Here is a 21,341-nt window from a genome sequence, read left to right on the forward strand (position 1 = left end):
CCTGTGACCCAAATACCTCCCACTAGGCCCCATCTCTAACGTGGGGGTCACATTTCAACATGAGATTTGGAGGAGACAAATATCCAAATATCAGAGCCCTAGTTTCTTTCAGTGGAGAATGGTTTCAGAAACCAAGGTCTGGGTGCTAGGTGTGTTCACCAATACTGGAAATATCGGGTGGAGGCTGGGGATATTGTTACTTCTAGGCTCTTTCAGCAGGTGTTGCAAGGAAACATATGTGTGCACACAGTCCTCCATGAATTTCTATGTCTTTTCTCTGCCTTTCTATGTATCTATGTGTCTTAAAAACCATACATTCACCCCAATATTTGCTTGAATTATTTTAACTTGATTTGTACTTTTGAAGCTCATTTGAATTCTTACTAAAACAAAAGTGATTCTGAAACAGTTAAAATTTTAAGTACCACATAAGTCAAAGTAAATTAATAGAGATTAGGTGGCATTGTGGTACATTTTTCATAATTTTTAAGGAACAGATATAAAAAATAAGACATGTCAGGCCCTTTCTGAACTGAAGCCTCACATTGTTGTTGTTTTTTTGAGATAGAGTCTTGCTCTGTCACCCAGGCTGGAGTACAGTGGCACAATCTGGGTTCACTGCAACCTCCGCCTCCTGGGCTCAAGCAGTTCTCGGGCCTCAGCCTCTCAAGTAGCTGGGATTAGAGGCACATGCCACCATGCCCGACTGATTTTTGTATTTTCAGTAGAGATGAGGTTTCACCAGGCTAGCCTTGAACTCCTGGCTTCAGGTGATCCGCCCGCCTTGGCCTCCCAAAGTACTGGGATTGCAGGCATAAACCACCGCGCCCAACCTGAAGCCTTTTTGTTTTCAGTTAATTTTAGTCAGTATTTTTATGTGAACTTGGAAAGTGTAGAGTAACTGTCTTTTTTTTTTCTGTCTGTTACAGGAAACGGGATTATGAAGGTTATTTATGCTCCCTGCTGCTCCCTGCAGAATCCCGAAGCTCTGTTTTTGCACTGAGGGCTTTTAATGTGGAACTGGCTCAGGCTGGTATTAAGACACCTTAAAATATTATTTGCAGAATGGTGATATAATGTGTTTAATGCTGAACAATAAATAAATATAGTTGTAATTTATATGTTAGATGTGTTTAAGGTCTCTGCTAGTGATTTCTTTCCCTGCTAACTGTTTAGGCTTAGTAATTCAATACCAAAAATAAAACTATCTAATGAACTTAGTGGTTCTATAAATGCCATTCTGGAATTTTTTATTTCTCTTCCTGAGGATATTATAAAACTCTGCCATTAACGTTGCACATTTGTCTGTTAATTAAATAGGTTAGTCAGAGAATTACTGCTTATTCTTTCCAACAATTGCATAATTTATATGTATATAGCAGTTTTTCAAAGCACTTCTAAAATTGAGGTTTTAGCTTTAATGTGAGTAGGGAATGAAAGCAATTGTAGCAAACCAGGACCTTAGATCATATTAATTCACTTTTGTCTAAGAATTCCAAAGGAAGGAGAGATCCTTTTTTCTTCTTTAGAATGGAAAGAATATGTGTAAATACAAAATAAATTGAAATGGTGGATGGAGATGAGAGAGTGAAAACTGGAATAGCCTTAATCTTCTTGTCATAAATTGAGAAGTCAGATATTGGGAGTGAGGGAAAGAGTTCAGAGTCTTAAAGAGAGTAGCAAAGTTTGACACAGATTCTCAGGGAATATAGTAGGAAGTGAATAAGGAACAAATAAAAGGATGTGAATATGGCACCGAGGCATAACTGAGATTCACAACTATGAGTCTGCAGAGAGTCTAATAGACTGGCTCTTTTTTCCTCTGGTATCTTCCTGGAAGTCATGGGTTATGATTTTTCACCTCATGCTTTTTCAAGTATAAACTGTACCTCAGCATGTTAAATCAGTCACCGTTTAGCCATAAATAGTTCCCACCTTAGTCTTTATTATCCTTTTTAAATGATTAAAATTTAATTTTTTAATTTTTAATTTTACAGACAGGTCACCCAGGCTGGGTGCAGTGGCATGATCTCAGCTTATTGTAACCTTGAACTCCTGGGCTTTAAGCGATCCTCCCACCTCAACCTACCAAGTAGCTGAAACTGTAGATGTGCCACTATACCTGGCTAATTAAAAAGAGTTTGTTTTTTTTTTTTTTTTAGAGACAGAGTCTTGCTGTGTTGTCCAGGCTGGTCTCAAATTCTTGACCTCAAGTGATTTTCCTGCCTCAGCCTCCCAAAGTGCTGGGATTACAGGCATAAGCCACTGCACCCAGTCAATACAATTTTATTTTTAATAAACCCCCAGAGGTCCTTCTGAATTCTGTCACTTTGTACTTCTTTGTACACTTTGTACATCTTGCTACTTCTTTGCACACAGAGTCTTGTTTATTCACTCATTCAACAAGTGTTGATTGAATGCAGGCACTTTATATAGACTGTATTCAATGCTATACGCACATGACATGAAACAGGGTCTGCACTCAATGAACAAATAAATCATTGTGTCATGTGTCAGATGGAGAGAAATAAAGCAGGATAAGGAGCCTGTGAAGGCTGGGTACACCAGGGGTTCCTGTTTTATGTAGGATGGTTAGGAGAAACCTCACAGACAAGGTGGCATTGGAGCAGAGATTTGAAGGAGGTGAGGGAGTGAGCTGTACAGATATGTGGACAGAGAGTTTTCTAGGCAGAAGGAACAGCAAGTGCAGTCTCTGAGGTGCAAGTGTGCCTGCTCAAAGAACAGAAGAAGGCAGGTGGTCCAGCAGAGCAGCGCGGGGTGCGTGGGAGGAGATTCAGTTAGGGGCACCTGGGTCAGAAAGGTAAGGTCTTGGAGACAGCATTAAAATCACTTTGACTGAGTGAGATGGGAAGCCACTGTAGGGTTCTGAGCAGAGAGCCATCACTTCTTGGTTATATTTTGAAAAGATTACTCTTGCTGCTGTCTTGCTGTACTGTATGCCACTGGGATCTGAACACTAAACATTGCTAAGAAACCCACCCACCACCAGAGTATTTGGAAGTAATTTCACATATGGAAAAGTAAGAGTAGTACAAACAATACTCAGACCCTGTTGTGAATATTTTGTCCCATTTGCATTATCATTGTATCTACATGTGTGTACATGTACGTTCCTCTTTTTATGAATCATTTTAGAGTAACTTGACTATACCATGACCCTTATCCCTATAAACTTGAGTGTGTATCTCATAAGAATAAGGATAATCTCTTACATAACCACAGTACACTTACGAGAAAATAAACTTAACCTTGATGCAGTACTTTTATTTGATCTACCATCTGGTTCCCAGTTTTGTCAAATGACCCAGTAAGATCCTTTATGGCATTTTTTCCCCCTTCTCTATGGGATCTAATCTAGGATCATGTATTACATTTAGTTTTCTGTCTCTTTAGCCTCCTTTATTCTGGAACATTTCCATAGCCTTTCTTTGCATTTTGTGACATTGACATATTTTAAATAATACTCCTCCTTTTGAGAATTAGAATGGTTCTCATTTGGGGTTTATTTTTCATCAGGATTATATTAAACTTATGGATTCCTAGTGTAATATTACCTAAGTGGTCTGTGTCCTCCTTAGAGTCACAAGGAGGCATGAAATATCTATCTGACTCCCAGCAGTAATGTTAATTTTAGTCACTGAGTCAAGATGTTAATCCTTTTTCCCTTGCTACTAATAAGCAGCCTGTGAGGAGACCTTTTAAGACCATGTTCCTCATCCAAATTTACCTCCTAGATTTAGCTTGTGTTGGTGATTCTTGCCTCAACCTAAGAAGGCCATTCTTTTTTTTTTGGACGGAGTTTTGCTCTTGTCGCCAAGGCTGGAGTGCAGTGGTGTGATCTCGGCTCACTGCAACCTCCGCCTCCTGGGCTCAAGCGATTCTCCTGCCTCAGCCTCCTGAGTAGCTGGGATTACAGGCACCCACCACCACGCCTGGCTAATTTTTTGTATTTTTAGTAGAGACGGGGTTTCATCATGTTGGCCAGGATGGTCTTGAACTCCTGACCTCAGGTGATCCACCCACCTCGGCTTCCCAAAGTGTAGGGTTTACAGATGTGAGTCACTGCGCCCAGCCAGAAGGCCATTCTTAGTAGTGAGTGAGGGAGACAATCTAATAATCTTCTTTTTTTTAAAAAAAGATTAAAGAATGAATAAATGAATTTATTTGAAAGTACATGCAGTAAAATTCTCTCTTTGTTGTCTTCCATAGGTTTTAAAAAATGTAGTCATGTATTTGCCACCATAGTCATAATATAGAACAGTTACATTAACTCAAAAAATTCCCTCAAAAATACTGATTTTTTGGACAGTAGAATGCATTTGCTAAAATTTTTAAACCCTATTTGTAGGTTAAAGACTCAGTCTCTGAGAAAACAATTGGACTGATGCGAATACAGTTTTGGAAAAAAACTGTGGAAGATATATACTGTGACAAACCACCACATCAGCCTGTGGCCATTGAACTATGGAAGGTAAAAAAAAAAATACTACTTTTGATTTGTAAGAATATTATTCGAGTCTACTTTTTGATGGATACAATTTGGGTCCTGGTGATTATAGTGGAATCTATTCTGAAAATATTCTTAGGCTTATGTATTCAGAGCTGTTATAGTTTTGGCACAGAAATTTAAAATCACCCACTAATAATTTACACAGGTCTTTTGTGTATTCGTTTATTAAAGGAAAAAGGAAGAACTGGTCTCTATATTATAACTTGTATTTTCCACATTTCCATATTTGCCTGCAGAATTTAAATCCTACACATTTTGATGCAATAGCAAGTAAAATTTTCTGTTCTCTCTGCCTAACAGCAGCTCTTTATACCAGTGTTTTAATCCAGGTTCTGGGCTGTAGAACATGTGTTAATCTTTTGTGATGGGAGACTTACTGTCAGTGTTGTCCAGATACAAATCTAAAACTTGCCTTGTCTAGTTTGATAGAATTACCTATCCATTGTTGAGTTTTAGGTGTTAGAGAATGGAAACCTATGGGCTAGAGTATTATTTGTATAGCTAAATGTATATCATAAATGGTTTTATAGTAAAGCAGCTGTATGGATCCCTCACTCATAAGCAGCCACACATGGCTTAGAAATATTCTAAACTATGAGAGGAGGAAGGGATCGGAAAATTTGATCTCCGATCTGTGTCCCTGTTGTAGTGCAATGATTGCCAAAAGAGGGTTTCTGTAACAGGAGCAACCCACAGACCTGACAGTGGTACACCTCTTCTCAGGTCTGCACACCAGCAGAGGCAGGCCCAGTTTCTGGGCCCCAGATTGACTTCACAGAGCCCCAGTAAAGATGGAAAGCCAGACCCCCCCAACTGGGGATTGAGAAGAAAAAGTGGATGGGAAGCTGTGAGTATTAGATTAGTTCTTTACCTCTGTTCATCCCACTTCAGGAAGCTCAACCTGGGTGACTCACTAAAAAGTTATCCTAAAATCCAGAAACCCTTTCTATTTATTATTTTACATGTAAACCGGAGTATAGTGGAGGTGGAGGTTTATGTTAAGACTTGCATAAAAGGTTCTAGCCTTTGTCAGGAAATATGTGGAAGATTAGAGAGTCCTTTGATGCAAATTTATCTTTCCTTGGCTTCTCTTAAAAAACCAGAAGATACATCTGAATTACAAAATGTTTACATGTGTGCCAATTTAGGGTTGGTAAATTGTCCCATTTTAATAGCTGCTTGAATTTTGATGGTTAGTGTTGGCTGGCTTTCTGATGTGACCAGTGTTAATGCTAAATGTGAATATTTGAAAGATGCAGGTCTTGTTCAGTGCAGTTGTCCTTGTTGCATGTTCTCTCTCCTTCCCCATCCTGCTGGAGCATATGGGGCATACTGGGTATTTGAAGTGTTGGGTTCTTGAGGAGATTAAGTAGATGAAACAATGACAATGTGTTATCCAGAGAGCACTTTTCTGTTGCACTGTTTCATTGTTATTTTTAGGGTACAAGATAGTTGAATATTTATAATTTCTTATCCATTCTATATGGGTTCCCCATTTCTCTGTGTATGAATTTTAGCTGCAGTTTGAATTTATGTTTGTAATAAAGGTCTTTATTCTATTTGGCTTCAGTTTCCAGAGTTCAAACTTCATTCAGCAGATTTCTAACTTCTTTAAAGTATTTACTTTTTTACCTTGGTCTCTGATTTCCTTCAGAATCAGAGCTGTATTTTATAATCAAGAATCTACAGCCATTATAGCCTCAGCCTTGAGTAAATAGGAGTTTGGCGTTTTCATTTATTAAATATTTATTGAGTACTTTTACGTGCTAGGAATGGTGCTTGAAGGTCTACAAAATCAAACATGCCCATCGGCCCAGACATGTGTAAAATAAAACAAGAGCAGGAATCCGTAATGACTGATTGGCTGATTCCTGGGATTTGAAAGAGAGGCCTATGGAGAGAGTCCTGCCATGTAGTAGCAGTAGTGCCGAGAACACTTAGGAACTAACTCCATGTAACCCTTTTAGCTTCTATTAGATTCCTGCCAGGCAAAGTGGGCTCTGTTCTCCATACATACACCTTTGTCATGTAATGCGTATTGATGAGCATGCTGGCCTTTACGTAAGTATCAGTGACATCTGGGAGTCTTAGTTAAAGTATAGCATGTCCCTAGATTTTATGTTTCACTACTATATTTATTTATTGTGAAAATATGTTATGCTTAATGTTGACATGGCAGAAAAAAACATTTTAAAACTTACTTGGAAATAATTCCAAACTTTCAGAAAGTTATGAAATTCAAAGCAGGACAAACACCTCCATATCCTTTACCCAGATTCAGCAGGCTGGAGTGCAGTGGTGCAAACATGGCTCACTGCAGCCTCAACCTCCTGGGCTCAGGCGATCCTCTTGCCTCAGCCTCCTGAGCAGCTGGGACCACAGGCATGTGCCACCACACCTGGCTAATTTAAAAAATTTTTTTCTAGAGATGAGGTCTCACTATGTTGCCTCTCCTGGCCTCCTGGGCTCTGGCCATCCTCCCACCTTGGCCTCCCAAAGTGTTGAGATTACAGGTGTGAGCCACTGTGCCTGGCCCACTTATTGTTAATATTTTATCCCATTTGTTTATAATCATTTTTCCTCACTCACATATGCAGTTTCTCATTCCTCTCCTCCTCCTCCTATTCCTCTATATGTGTATTCACATTCATAATTTTTTTGTGATAAATTTTATTTGATTGTAAGTTATGTACATCATAATCCTAACCTAAAAAATTTAGTGAATATTTTCTTTTTTTTCTTTTTCCTTTTTTTTGCGGGGACAGGGTCTCACTCTGTCGCCCAGGCTGAAGTACAGTGGCACAGTCTTGGCTCACTGTAGCTTTGATCTCCCAGGCCGGAGTAGCTGGGGCTGCAGACACATGCTACCACACCCAGCTGATGTTTTTTTGAATTTTTAGTACAGATGAGGTCTCACTTTGTTGCCCAGGCTGGTTTTGAACTCTGAGCTAAAGTGATCCACTCACCTTGGCCTCCCAAAGTGCTGGGATTACAGGCGTGAGCGAATTATCTGATTCAGTCTTTACCGTGCCTGGCCTCAGTAAATACTTTCTTTTTTTCTTGTTTGAGACGGAGCTTTGCTCTGTCACCAGACTGGAATGCAGTGGTGTGATCTCAGCTCACTGCAACCTCTGCTTCCTGGGTTCAAGCAATTCTCCTGCCTCAGCCTCCTGAGTAGCTGGGACTACAGGTGTGTGCCACAACTCCCAGCTAATTTTTGTATTTTTAGTAGAGACGGGGTTGTTGGCCAGGATGCTCTCAATCCCTTGACCTCATGATCCACCTGCCTTGGCAGATCCCAAAGTGCTGGGATTACAGGTGTAAGCTACCACACCTGGCCTATTTTTTGTGTTTTTTTAAGACAGGGTGTCGCTCTGTTGCCCAGGCTGGAGTGGAGTGTCATGATCTCAGCTCACTGCAACTTTCACCTGCTGGGCTCAAGCCATCCTCCTACCTCAGCCTTCCAAGTAGCTGGGACTACAGGCACCCGCCACCATGCCTGGCTAATTTTTTTTTTGTTGTCGTAGAAATGGGGTTTCATGGCCAAGTGCGGTGGCTCACACCTGTAATCCCAGCACTTTGGGAGGCCAAGGTGGGTGGATCACGAGGTCAAGAGATTGAGACCATCCAGGCCAACATGGTGAAACCCTGTCTCTACCAAAAGTACAAAAATTAGCTGGGCGTAGTGGCGTGCACCTGTAGTCCCAGCTACTTGGGAGGCTGAGGCAGGAGAATTGCTTGAACTGGGGAGGTGGAGGTTGCAGTGAGCTGAGATCATGCCATTGCACTCCAGTCTGGTGACAGAGCAAGACTCCATCTCAAAAAATAAATTAATTAATTAAAGGGGTTTCACCGTGTTGCCCAGGCTGGTCTCAGACTCCTAAGCTCAAACTATCCTCCCACCTTGTCCTCCCAAAGTGCTGGTATTACAGGTATTAGCCACTGCGCCTGGCCTAATATTTTCTAAGAATAATGACACATATAATCAGGACAGTTATTTTTTTAATTTCTATTTTTTTCCTAGAGATAGGATCTCACTGTGTTGCCCAGGCTGGAGTGCAGTGGGGTGATCATAGCTCACTGCAACCTTGAATTCCTGGGCTTTATCCTCCTCCTTCAGCCTCCTGAATAGCTGGAACTACAAGCACACACCAGCATGCTCAGCTAACTTTTAAATGTTTTGTAGAGATGAGGTTGCTGTGTTGCCCAGGCTGGTCTTGAACTCCTGAACTCAAGTGATCCTCCTGCCTTGGCCTCCCAAAGTGTTGGGATTATAGGCGTGAGTCATTGTGCCCGGCCAGAACAGTTACTGGCTTTAGTAAATTTAAATTTGATAGAACAATTTTATTTAATTTTCCATTCATATTCCAATTTTGTCAGATGACCTAATGTCCACAATATCATTTTCCCCTCCAGTGGAGGATCTGATCTTGGGTCAAGTACTTAACTGTCATGTCTCTATAGTTTCTTTTAATCTGGAACATTTCCATGGCCTTTTTTTTAGCCTTTTGTGACACTGATATTTTCGAAGAGTATCCCCCCACCTCATCTTTTTAAAATAGAACACTAATTTTTGATTTGTCTGATGTTTTGTCATGATTAGATTGAAGTTATGGATTCTTAGCTGGCAGCATACTTCATAGGTGGTACGTCCTTCTCAGAGTATCACATGTAGGGGCACACTGCGTCCACCTGTCCTTTATGGCCTTGTTAATTTTTACTACTTGGTCACAATTTTGCCTGGTTTTCCCACTGTAATTCCACTTGCAGTAATCAACAGTTTTTGAGGAGAGACTTTAAAACTGAAAATATCCTCCTCCTCATCAAAATTTCTCCCTAAACTTAGTAGCCATTAATGCTTCTTGTCTGATTCAGTCTTTACTCTTATGGTTGCAAAATGATAACTTCTCAACCTCAGCATTTGGTCCACATTTACCAGTTGGCACTTAGCATTCTGCTGTAAGAATGAGCTCTTATTTTCCTATATTTATTTGTTTATTAATTATTGGTGTCGACACATGATTTCTTGTTTTTTACAGTTTATAATTCACTCATGTACTGATTTGGGTGTTCAGGTTGTTCCAGCTTTGGACAGGGGGAACTCGTTCACAGTGGCTGCCATGTCCTTGTGACACGCTTCCATCATTTTTTGGAGCACTTTCTTATTTTCTGACACAATAAGATATTCTAGGATCCTCTTGAATCTCTCCCTTGCCTCACCTTTGCAATCACCCATTTCTTGAGAGCCTTGATTCCTTTAAGGAGAATTGTAGTAGAGACAAGTGTCTGGGCACTAAGTGAGCTCTTTCCTACTGGGGTGTCTTTACTTGCTAAGGTAACAATTTACCATGTGGATTATTTTTGTTGGAGTTTTAGTTACTCTGTTTTTCGAGGAGTGGTTACTTTTGCTAAATAGAATCTTTATCCTGTGGAAAAAAATGTGCGTGTAGTGAGTAAGCATAGAAGTCAGGGTGGCTAGGTACAGTGGCTCATGCCTATAATCCCAGCACTTTGGGAGATTGAGGCGGGAGGATAATTTGAACCCGGGAGTTCAAGACCAGCAACATAGTGAGACCCTGTCTCTACAATTTAAAAAAATAAAAAGTCGGGTTATATTACATAATAGAGAAGTTCAGTATTCGATGCGTAAATCTTGTTTTGTTTTTGTTTGAAAGTGGAATTGTTAAATTATTAGCAGTATAGGAAAAAAAGACAAGTTAGTAGAAAAGTATTAGAAATATAATCTTGTAAATGTTTTGAAATATTTTCTAGGGACATTTTCTTTTTCCTTGATATTTCTTTAACATAACTGTCTATCTGGTGATGAGTTATTACAAATGTTTCCTTACTTAGTTTTGTATTTGGTTTGTTTATTCAGTTTTACAGAAGTCATTTCTAGTACTTTCTGAAAACTTATAATACTCTTTGTTTTTTAGGCTGTTAAAAGACATAATCTGACTAAAAGATGGCTTATGAAAATCATTGATGAAAGAGTAAGTCAAAATTGTTCAAGTTTTAAGCTTTTTCTTCCTGTTTAATTATTTTACTCCATTTTATTTTTTTCTTTCTTTCTTTTTTTTTTTGAGACAGAGTCTCGCTCTGTCGCGCCCAGACTGGAGTGCAGTGGCCGGATCTCAGCTCACTGCAAGCTCCGCCTCCCAGGTTTATGCCATTCTCCTGCCTCAGCCTCCCGAGTAGCTGGGACTACAGGCGCCCGCCACCGTGCCCGGCTAATTTTTTGTATTTTTTAGTAGAGACGGGGTTTCACCGTGTTCGCCAGGATGGTCTTGATCTCCTGACCTCGTGATCCGCCCATCTCGGCCTCCCAAAGTGCTGGGATTACAGGCTTGAGCCACCCCGCCCGGCTCTTTCTTTCTTCCTGTTTAATTCTTAAGCTAATTCTTCAGGAAGGAAATATTCTGATTGTATATTAATATTTTGGAGGAAGGAAAATTTTAGAGAACCATGCCATTTTATTCATACTTTACCCTTGCATGCTACCCACGTCAGCCCCCCATACCCTCACATTGAGACAGGCACCCAGGCAGAGGCATGTGTATGCACAATCACACTCCACAATTTTGTTTTTAAAAGGAAATTTTCATACTTACATAAAAGTAGAGAGAATACTCTGCATGTGTAGAATATCTGGTGACATGTTAAAGAAAATCCCAGACATCTTATCATTTGATTTATAAATGAATATGTATCTTAAAAAGAAAAAGACAAAAAATAACCATAATATGATTATCATACCTTAAAAATTACTAATTATTCCTTAATATCATCAAATACTTGACTAGTCATGCACATACCTTTATGTATACCCCAGTACTTGGATCTGTGTCTAAATAGCAGAGGGCATAAAGAAAGTCTGACAGTTCCAGTGAATGGAATCCTGTACTAAATTCTTAGAACTTAGTTCTAGGTCCAGCCAAGTCAGTGAATTGCTCTGTGACATGGCCTAACATGTGTGACCTTTCTGACGCATTGTTAGGTCAGTGTTCCCCTTGGCCTGATATTAATTGCATGCTGTTGTCATGGAAATGTAAGTTTACTTAGTTTATTTAGATACAGTTTGCTAACTATAGGCTGTATCAATAATCAGAAGAAGCCAAAAAGATATATTAGCTAAGAAGACCTATTTTCAGGTATCATCTTTTCTGTTTTTACAAGGTAAAGAAAATTAGAGAACCCAAGACAGAGATACCATTTTAGTTTAATGAAAAATAACACTTGGCTTTTGAAGGGGGATATTTAAAAGTAAAGAACTGTGAGCAAACATTGATCTGTAGATTCAATGCAATCTTTATCAAAATTCCAGCTTTCTTTTTTGCAGAAATTGACAAACTGGTCCTAAAATTCATATGGAATTGCAAGGGACCCAGAATAGCCAGAATAATCTTAACAAAGAAGAACAAAGTTAGAGGGCTCACATCTCCTGATTTCAGAACTTAACTACAAAGCTACAGTAATCAAATTGTGTGTTACTGATATAGGGTAGACATATAGATCAATGGAATAGAAATGAGAGTCCAGATATAAACCCATATATTTATAGTCAGTTGAGTGACAAGTGTGTCAAGACACTTCACTTGGGAAAGAACAGTCTTTGCAACAAATGGTGCTGGGACAATTGGATACCTCTTGCAAAAGAATAAGTTTTGACCCCTCCTCACACCATATACAAAAATGAACTCAAACTAGATTAAAAGACCTAGATGTAAGAGCTAAAACTGAAACTCTTAGGGGAAAGCATAGGTGTAAATCTTAGTGACTTTTAGGTTAGGCAGTGGTTTCTTTTTTTTTCTTTTTCTTTTTTTTTTTTGAGATGGAGTCTCGCTCTGTTGCCAGGCTGGAGTGCGGCGACACGATCTTGGCTCGCTGCAATCTCCGCCTCCTGGGTTCAAGCAATTCCCCTGCCTCAGCCTCCTGAGTAGCTGGGACTACAGGTACATGCCACCACACTCAGCTAATTTTTTTTTTTTTTTTGTATTTTAGTAGAGATAGGGTTTCACTATGTTGGCCAGGATGGTCTCAATCTCCTGACCTTGTGATCTACCCACCTCAGCCTCCCAAAGTGCTGGAATTACAGGTGTGAGCCACTGCGCCTAGCTAGGCAATGGTGTTTTAGATGTGATACCAAAGGCACAAGAGAAAAAATAGATAAATTGTACTAAAAGAAAAAAATATTTGCCAGTTATATATCTGATAAGGGACAATGAACTAAAATATGCAAGAAACTTACAACTCAACAATAAAAAACCTCAATTTAAAAATGGGGAAAGACTTTAAGTAGACATTTCTGCAAATAAGGTATACAAACAACCAATAAGCATCTGAAAAGGTGTTTCACATCTTTTCATTAGAGAAATGCTTATCAAAACAAAGAAACATCACTTCACAGCTGTTGAGATGGCCGTGATAAAAAAGAAAAAGATGCACGTTAACAAATATTGGTGAAAACACGGAGATGTTAAAACCTTTCGTACATTGCTGGCGGGAATGTGAAATGGTGCAGGGCTGCACCATTGCCAGGGCTGAGGGGAGGGGGAAATGGGAAATGTCTGCTTAATGGATGCAAGTTTTCTTTTAAGGGTCATTAAAATATTCTGGAATTAGATAGTAGTTAGCTGCACAACTTTGTGTACATACTAAAAACCACTGAATTGTATTATTTGAGGAGATAAATTTTATGGTATGTTAGTTGTGTCTCAATTTAACAAACCATAAAGGATGAATTTTTTTTTTTTCTGGAATCATTGCTGGTATCATTTTCTTTTTCTTTTCTTTTCTTTTTTTTTTTTTTTTTGGAGATGGAGTCTCACTCTTGTTGCCCAGGCTGGAGTGCAATGGCATGATCTCGGCTCCCTGCAACCTCTGCCTCCCAGGTTCAAGAGATTCTCCTGCCTCAGCTTCCCAAGTAGCAGGGATTACAGGCACCCGCCACAATGCCCAGCTGACTTCTTTTGTATTTTTGGTAGAGACAGGGTTTTATACCATGTTGGCCAGGCTGGTCTTGAACTCCTGACCTCAGGTGATCTGCCCACCTTGGCCTCCCGAAGTGCTGGGATTACAGGTGTGAGCCACCACGCCCAGCCTCTTTTTTTTTTTTTTTTTTAAACCCTGCATATGGCATTTGATGCTGGTGTTAGTTTCTTCTGATTTTAAAGAGGGTGAATAGGGGATAATATTTTGCCCTAATAATAGTCTTCGTAAATGTATTATTATAAAAGTGGCTAAGTGTTCTTTTTATTAGATTCTCATTTTTCTGTTTCTTGCATATAGTGTATTTAGGGAATCAACCCTGTTGTTTTATTGATCATGGTTTCTTTTTGGGTAATGGGGTAGGCACTGGTTTCTCTTTTCTTTTTCTAGGTACCTTTTCCTCATTGACCATGTAGATTCAAGAGTCACATATGTGGGTTCCTGTCCCCACCATTTATTTGTTAACTGTGTGTCCTTGGACATGTTAATGGATCCATGCCTCAGTTTCTTCATTTGTAAAATGGGAAAAGTATTAATTCCTTATCTCTTGGTGGAGGGATTGTTTGGGTTAAGAAGATAATGTCTAAAGTGCTTGCATAAGAGCTCAGTAAAGTCAGTTTATTTTGATAACTTGGGCTTCAGATGAAATTAAAAAAACAATGCCATGTTCATGGTGATTTGTACATTGATATTATTCCTGATGTCTTATTTTGAGGTGGTAATTTGAAAGTATTGAATATGTAGAACTTTAATATTGTAATGTTTTATCTTACTGTGTACTAAATAACATATACTAAATATTTTTATTTGTTATTATTCAGTTCTTTGGGGCAAAAAAACAGCACCTTTATAAAATACTGACAGTTCAACAGATTTTATTTGCATTTTATTTGATGTAGGAAAAAAATCTAGATGATAAAGCATATCGTAATATCAAGGAACTGGAAAATTATGCTGAAAACACACAGAGCTCTCTTCTTTACTTAACACTAGAAATATTGGGTAAGTTGTTTTTCTGTTTCATACTTCTTTTTTCCAGTAAAATACCTTTGAGATTTCACTTTTTCATAATTTGGCAGTTTGACCAATTTAGCACTAAAGTCTTCCTTTGTACTATCTGTAAAGGAACAGTTTTTGTGGTTGTTGTTGTTAGCAAGAAGAGGAATTTATATCTCTTTCTTTGTAATGCAGAGTAATCCAAGACTCAGGCTCTCATACAGCTACTTTACCTCATGGGAATGTTGAAATTAATAATCTGGTAATTGCAGGTGGCTTTACTTTTTTACTATAGCATCTCCTACAGTTTGGAAGGCCTATAACCTGACTCTTCTTTTCCTGTTAATAATACCTATCCAATGAAAAAGAAAAGTAGAAGAAGTAAAACACACTTACTTTATTTTATTTTATTTTGAGACGGAGTCTCGCTCTGTCCCCAGGCTGGAGTGCAGTGGTGCGATCTCGGCTCACTGCAACTTCTGCCTCCCAGATTGAAATGATTCTCCTGCATCAGCCTCCTGAGTAGCTGGGACTACAGGTGCGTGCCACCACGCCCAGCTATATTTTGTACTTTTAGTAGAGATGAGGCCAGAATGGTATCGATCTCTTGACCTCGTGATCTGCCCGCCTCAGCCTCCCAAAGTGCTGGAATTACAGGCATGAGCCACCGTGCCCAGCCTACAACTGCACTTATAAAAGTTTTTGAGATTTTTCTTTCTCTGCTTTTTTAAAAAAAAATTTTGATGGTAGGATTTCTCCTCTGACTTTGTTGCCAGTTAGTGAAGTCTTATTGAAATGAGGAAATTATTTGGGCCAAGGACAATACCATCTCATTTGAAGAAGGTAATATATATCTTTATACCTCCCTAAAAGAATAATACAAGTCCCCATTGCATCTCCCAGGCCGTTCTGGCCCACAGCTCTGGTGACATGTTTGCCGTCACAATGAAAGGAGGGAGCAAAGAGTAGAATGTTTGTTAAGCATATTCTTAAAATGAGGTCATATGGAAATTACACAGAGGAGAAGAAATGGAAGACTTGTAAAGTTTTTCCATGATAGCTGATTAAAATTCTAAATGTGTTCTTAGTGTGCTATAGTCTGAGGAAAACTCTCATTTAAAAGTTGAGATTGAGATTTAGATATCTGCTAGTGGTAAATGGTCAACTTGTTTTTGTGCTGTTTTTCACTCATAAATCCTGTTTTTTTCAGATATAAAACATAGGATATATGTCTATTTTTACATGTTTAGCTGATTTCTCTGTGCTATTTCTATTGATTTATTATGCACTTAGAATAGAGCAGCCCTGTATAATTTCTGAAATCGTAGGTATAAAGGACGTTCATGCAGATCATGCTGCAAGTCATATTGGAAAAGCACAAGGCATTGTCACTTGCTTGAGAGCAACACCGTATCATGGGAGCAGAAGAAAGGTGTTCCTTCCCATGGATATTTGTATGCTGGTAAGGTTGTAATTTGTACCTTTCAATATTTACCTCAGGAATATGGGGAAGGAAGTTATCTTTTGCTTTTTTGCTTAGTCTATTCAAGTAATTGCTTTGAAAGGAATGCTTATTGCTTACTAAAAATGCTCTTCCTCTTTTTATCCCAGAGTTATCAAGTCAGAATTGTGTCCATCAGGCATTTTAGGTCTCTGGAGGAGCTTTGAGTAGGAAGGTCTAGAGAACCTCATTTGGTATAGCTTCATGTTGATGCCTTCCTCCCTTCCAAGCAACTGCAGTAATTATTCCTAGTGTTCACCTTAGCCTGTTCCTTATTTAATTTTATTGGAGTAAGTAATCCATTGTAAATATCTGTTTACGAGAACTTTGTTTTTTTTTTTTTTTTTTTTTGAGACAGGGTCTTGCTCTGTCACCCAGGCTGGAGTACAGTGGCGTGATCTCGGCTCACTGCAACCTCCGCCTCCTGAGTTCAAGCGATTCTTCTGCCTCGGCCGCTCAAGTAGCTGGGACTACAGGCACGTGCCACCACGCCCAGCTAATTTTTTGTATTTTTAGTAGAGACGGGGTTTCACCGTGTTAGCCAGGATGGTCTTGATCTCCTGACCTTGTGATTCGCCCGCCTCGGCCTCCCAAAGTGCTGGGATTACAGGCATGAGCCACTGCACCTGGCGAGAACTTTGTTTTCTATGTGAGATTCATTATTATCTGTTCTTTCAAACTTTTTGTGTGTTTGTTTTCTTGCTTGTGTATTTTCGTTTTACCTACAACTTGTTAATTAACATCTTGTTGTGGCCAGGCGCAGTGACTGATGCCTGTAATCCCAGCACTTTGGGAGACTCGCTTGAGTCCAGGAGGTTGAGACCAGCCTGGGCAATATAGGGAAACCCCATCTCTACCAAAAATACAAAAATACAAAAATTAGCTGGGTGTGTTGGTGCACACCTCTATTCCCAGCTATTCAGGAGGCTAAGGTGGGAGAATCCCTTGAGCCTGGGAGGTTGAGGCTATAATGAGCCATGATTGTACCACTGCACTCCAGCCTGGGTGACAGATTAAGACCCTGTCTCAAAAAACAAAAAATTCTGTTGCATGTTCCAAGTGTCACTCTCTCATTCTTGTTTTTTTCTCTCTCTCCACACATGCACACACACGCATGCGCACACACACATCTTTAAAGACAAAATAGGCATTAAACTGTACGTACTGTTCTGTCATGTGTTCTCTTGTGCTAAATAGTTTTAATCGTCAATTTAATTTTTCTTTCCTAGGTGAACTGTTGGAAGGAAGTGCTTTTAGATTCCTAATGTAATGTATATTTCCCCACACAGCATGGTGTTTCACAAGAGGACATTCTACGGAGGAACCGAGATAAAAATGTGAGAGATGTAATATATGACATTGCCAGTCAGGCACACTTGCACCTAAAGCATGTAAGTCGGCTTTCTTTTTTCTTTTTTTGCCAAATCATTTAGGGAATTATCATATCTAGATGTGGCTATTCTTAGAACACAGTTATGATATTCCTAACTTGGCCGTCTTTATTCCATTTTTCATTGATTTCCCAGTAGATTTATCTCAGAGTCTGTTGTAAACTTTTCTCACTTAAAAAAGTCCCTTCCCCCACCTCACAGCATATGAATGCGTTCTTTACTGAGTAAATCAAGCCTGAGCTTTCTCATGTGGGCTCCTCTGTGCTCCATCCACTTCTCTCTTGGAAGACAGGGTGTCTTTCTGCCTCCCAAGGCCGAAGTCTCTCCTCCCGCTCCCAGGGGCTGCACCCTCAGCCACTCCCAGCTGGTGTTTTCAGTTTGCTTCTCTGATAGGTGGCCTCTTTTATCTTCTGGTTTGTTGCTGCTGCCTTCTGAATTTACAGGCAGCCTGTAGATCCTTCTGTTGGTATTTTTCTCTCTTAGGTGAACTGTTGGAAGGAAGTGGTCCGCTTTCACTGTTACCTCAGGCCCTTTCCACCTTGGCACTGCTCATCATGCTGTGATTTGGTTCCTATCCTGCCCATTCTAACAAACAATCACTAGTTTGGCAATTCTCCTTATTGCCAAATTCAGTGGTCACTTACAATTTGTTTTTGTGAACTCTTCTTCTTTTTTTGACACCGTAGACTTCTTTCTCTCTGTGTCACTTACTGACTTTTCTTCCATTGATTCTCGGACTTGGCTCCTGAACTGGTTCCTGATTTCTCCTGCCTGTCACTTTAGTTGTTCCCTAAGAGTTAGTTCTTCATCTCTTAAACTTTTCCAGGACTTTTGTTTGGAATTTGACACTGTTGACTGTACTTCTCTTTCTTGAAATTGTCTGTCATTCATCTCCATGGTGTTATTCCTTTCTGGTTCTCCTTGAAGTGTTTCTTGATTTCAGTGGCTCTTGAAGACTTGGTGGAAACTTTCTATTTCCTTAGCTCCCATAATGCTAATTTTTCCTAGTACTTCTTGTGAACCTTTTTTTTTTCTTAGGCTTCAGTAGATTCTAAAGAGTTGGACACGTACCTGCATACCACAGGGCTTTTGCACTTGCTGTTTTTCCTGCTTCTTCCCCTGTACCCCACCTCCACTCCAGCTAGTGCTCAAATGTCACCCTATCAGAAAAGTCTTCCCTGGCCATCTTACCTAAAATAACATCTTCCTTTTCCATCACCCTCAGTCTCCTTACCTGGCTTAGCGCTTTTCACTACCTGACATTAAAAGTTTGCTTATTGTCTCCCACTTCATTGGAATGTAAGTGACTTTGTTTGATTCTATTGTATATTCTTCAGCATCTAAAGTACCTGGTACATTATGAGCAGTCAGTAAATATTTGTGAAATATTAAATATGTAAGTAATCAGATTGTAAGCTCTTTGAGGGCAAAGACTATCTTCAGCTTCTTTTTAATTTCATGAATGTCTAAGACAGTTCTCAGCCCTGACAGAGGTATAGATAAAATACATGGAACTTTAGATGAGAAATTAGTTAGGACTAACTAGCAGAGTTTTGGGTAAGATCTGAGCACACTACAGAATCATGAAAGGCAGGAAAGCTTTGTGTGGAACCTGAGCAGTCCTAGTCAATGGACGTGTAAGGCACCTGAGAAATACCGATTCCCAGGCATCACTCCTGGAGATTGGGATAGTAAATCTGGGATGGGGCCAGGAATTAAAATTTCTAAATTTCTAATTAAACAGCCAGGTTTGAATACCGCTGGTGTATAGGTTATGTGAAATGTGGCCCTGGAAGATAGGTTTGGAATGGCAGATTGAAGAAAGATTATGGAGTTGTAGAGGCTTTTGAAAGACATTAGAGTATTGTGGATGAGAGTGCAAACTCTGGAACCAGAAGCCTGACTTTAAATCGTAATTCTGCCGTTTACTAATCATGTAATCTTAACCTTTCTGTGCTTCAGTTTCCTCATCTGTAGTAGAGGATCATTTTAGCACCCAGCTTAAAGGGTTATTTGGATAAATGAGTTAACATATATGAAGAGTTTATAATGTAGTATGACATATTGTACATGAAATATGTTAGTTTTCATCATCATCATCAAATAAAACAGTGATATTAGTGTTGCAGAGTAGGAAACCCTGCTAGCAGTGTTTGACACAAGAGAGTTTAGAGGTTGGGTGATCAGTTAGGAGACTTAGGAGAGAGAGAAAGAGTATGATTTAGAGACAGTAGATGTTTATGTATGTGTATGTACATTTATATATGTATGTATACATACATGCCCACACATAACAAGTAGAATCAACTAGGCTTGATAACTAATTGGATTGTGGCAAGATCAGATAGAGGGAAAGTTGAAGGTTGCATGAAGAATTCAAGTATGGCACTTTGATGGTGCCATTCAAAAGCTACAGTGACAGCAGAAACTAATGCTACATTTGGTGTGGATCATTAGACTTTGGACTAGCTGCTGGACGTAATTGAATTTGAGGGGATTAGAGGGAGATGGGCTATTGAAGAATGCAGGATTGTGACTTTTAAAGGAAGTCAGGACTAAAGATGATATATTTGAGAGTCATCCACATAAAAGGCTTATAATTAAAGCTCCAAGTTTGGATGGTGTTGCTGAAGAAGAATGTACAGAGGACCAGGGGCAGAACCCCGAGGCCTACCTCTGTTTACAAGGTGAAGGAGAAAGGCAATTTATTAGGAAGAAGAGGAAGGAAAGAATGTTCAGAGAAATAGAACTGAGAGCCAGTGTCTTGAAAATCAAGGAGAAGATTTAAGAAAGGGGAATATCAGAGTTTTACATGCTGCAGAGAGATTGAAGAGAAAAGATAGATATGGTGTTTAGTAAATCATGGATGATCATCGAGTAATTTTAGGGGATGGTTGAGGGTCAAACTGGAGTGTAATGGGTTAAGAAGTGAGTCAGGAAGTAGAGGGCTCTTCCTGGTGTTAAGGAAAATATAAATGAAGACATGGAGACAAGAGTGGGCTTGGCAAATACAGGATGATGGGCATCAACCTGAGTGACCAGGTGTTCGTAGCCCAGAGTGGTAGGGAGTTAGGTTAGATGGACGAGGTTAGAGTCAAGATGTGGAGGCCTTTGAATTCCTGGATGAATTGTTGAAACGACCTATCAGGGAATTGAAGAAGGTAAAAATGAAATGATGATGTAAGGACATTAATTTGTCTGGCTGCGTGGAACGAATTAAAGGTCAGGGAACACAGGAAGATCACCTAGGAGGATCTTACTCATTTAAACAGGAGATAAAGTCAGCCTAAGCTAGGGGTGCACAGGCCTTGGTAATGCAAGTATTTCTTCATTTCCCACTTACCGGAGCTGGGGAGTCAAAGTTATTATGAGATATTGTAAGGTAGCTGGAAGATGCTAAAGCCAAGAAGGATGCTAAAGCTAAGAAAGGTTGGAATTTTTACTACAGTAGTTACTTTTTTCTGAGTCCTTTAGGCTTAGGAAACTAATCTTAATCTACAGGAGATGAGCTGTTTTCTTGCATTTGAGAGAGGCCCCATCAATATTGTTAAACTGCTGGTGTTGCTTTCAGAGTGAGAGTGTTTATTTGCTTAATTTTGACCAGCTTCCTTTCCTCTTCCTTTTTAGGCTAGGTCCTTTCACAAAAGTGTTCCTGTGAAAGCATTTCCTGCTTTTCTTCAGACGGTAAGTAGATTAACAGAGAAGGCTGTATAATTAATGAAGCAGATGTGTATGATCTGTTTTTATATTTTATAAAGTTCCCAATGCACTTCTTTAGTTTGGAGCCTTTGTTTTTGTTTCCCTCCCTCATGGTGGCTTTCATTAGTTACTGATGCTTTTGCTGAGGGTCGTTTCTGTGTTTCTCAGAGGCAAGTGAGCTGAGTTTTTAGCACTGACTTTGCAGCCAGATTGCATTGGCTTGAATCTGTTTTGC

The 21,341-nt window shown here is 39.5% G+C and overlaps 1 protein-coding gene across 6 annotated transcripts in view; it reads left to right on the plus strand.

The window, feature by feature from the left end:
- Nucleotides 1-21,341, plus strand: part of NDUFAF6 (NADH:ubiquinone oxidoreductase complex assembly factor 6) — a 37,488-nt gene that overhangs the window by 8,189 nt on the left and 7,958 nt on the right. The window contains exons 2-9 of one of the 6 annotated variants that reach the window (XM_023222883.2): nucleotides 930-1,033; nucleotides 4,370-4,492; nucleotides 5,255-5,378; nucleotides 10,468-10,524; nucleotides 14,419-14,521; nucleotides 15,844-15,977; nucleotides 17,306-17,407; nucleotides 21,035-21,091. In XM_023222883.2, coding sequence (XP_023078651.1) covers nucleotides 10,504-10,524; nucleotides 14,419-14,521; nucleotides 15,844-15,977; nucleotides 17,306-17,407; nucleotides 21,035-21,091 — 417 coding nt within the window. In that variant the 5' untranslated portion in view covers nucleotides 930-1,033; nucleotides 4,370-4,492; nucleotides 5,255-5,378; nucleotides 10,468-10,503. The remainder of the gene's footprint in view (nucleotides 1-929; nucleotides 1,034-4,369; nucleotides 4,493-5,254; nucleotides 5,379-10,467; nucleotides 10,525-14,418; nucleotides 14,522-15,843; nucleotides 15,978-17,305; nucleotides 17,408-21,034; nucleotides 21,092-21,341) is intronic. The other 5 variants (XM_023222884.2, XM_023222879.2, XM_023222881.2 and 2 more) reach the window with 5 other exon arrangements.

The sequence above is a fragment of the Piliocolobus tephrosceles genome, chromosome 7, assembly GCF_002776525.5.
Source record: "Piliocolobus tephrosceles isolate RC106 chromosome 7, ASM277652v3, whole genome shotgun sequence".
Classification (NCBI taxonomy): domain Eukaryota; kingdom Metazoa; phylum Chordata; class Mammalia; order Primates; family Cercopithecidae; genus Piliocolobus; species Piliocolobus tephrosceles.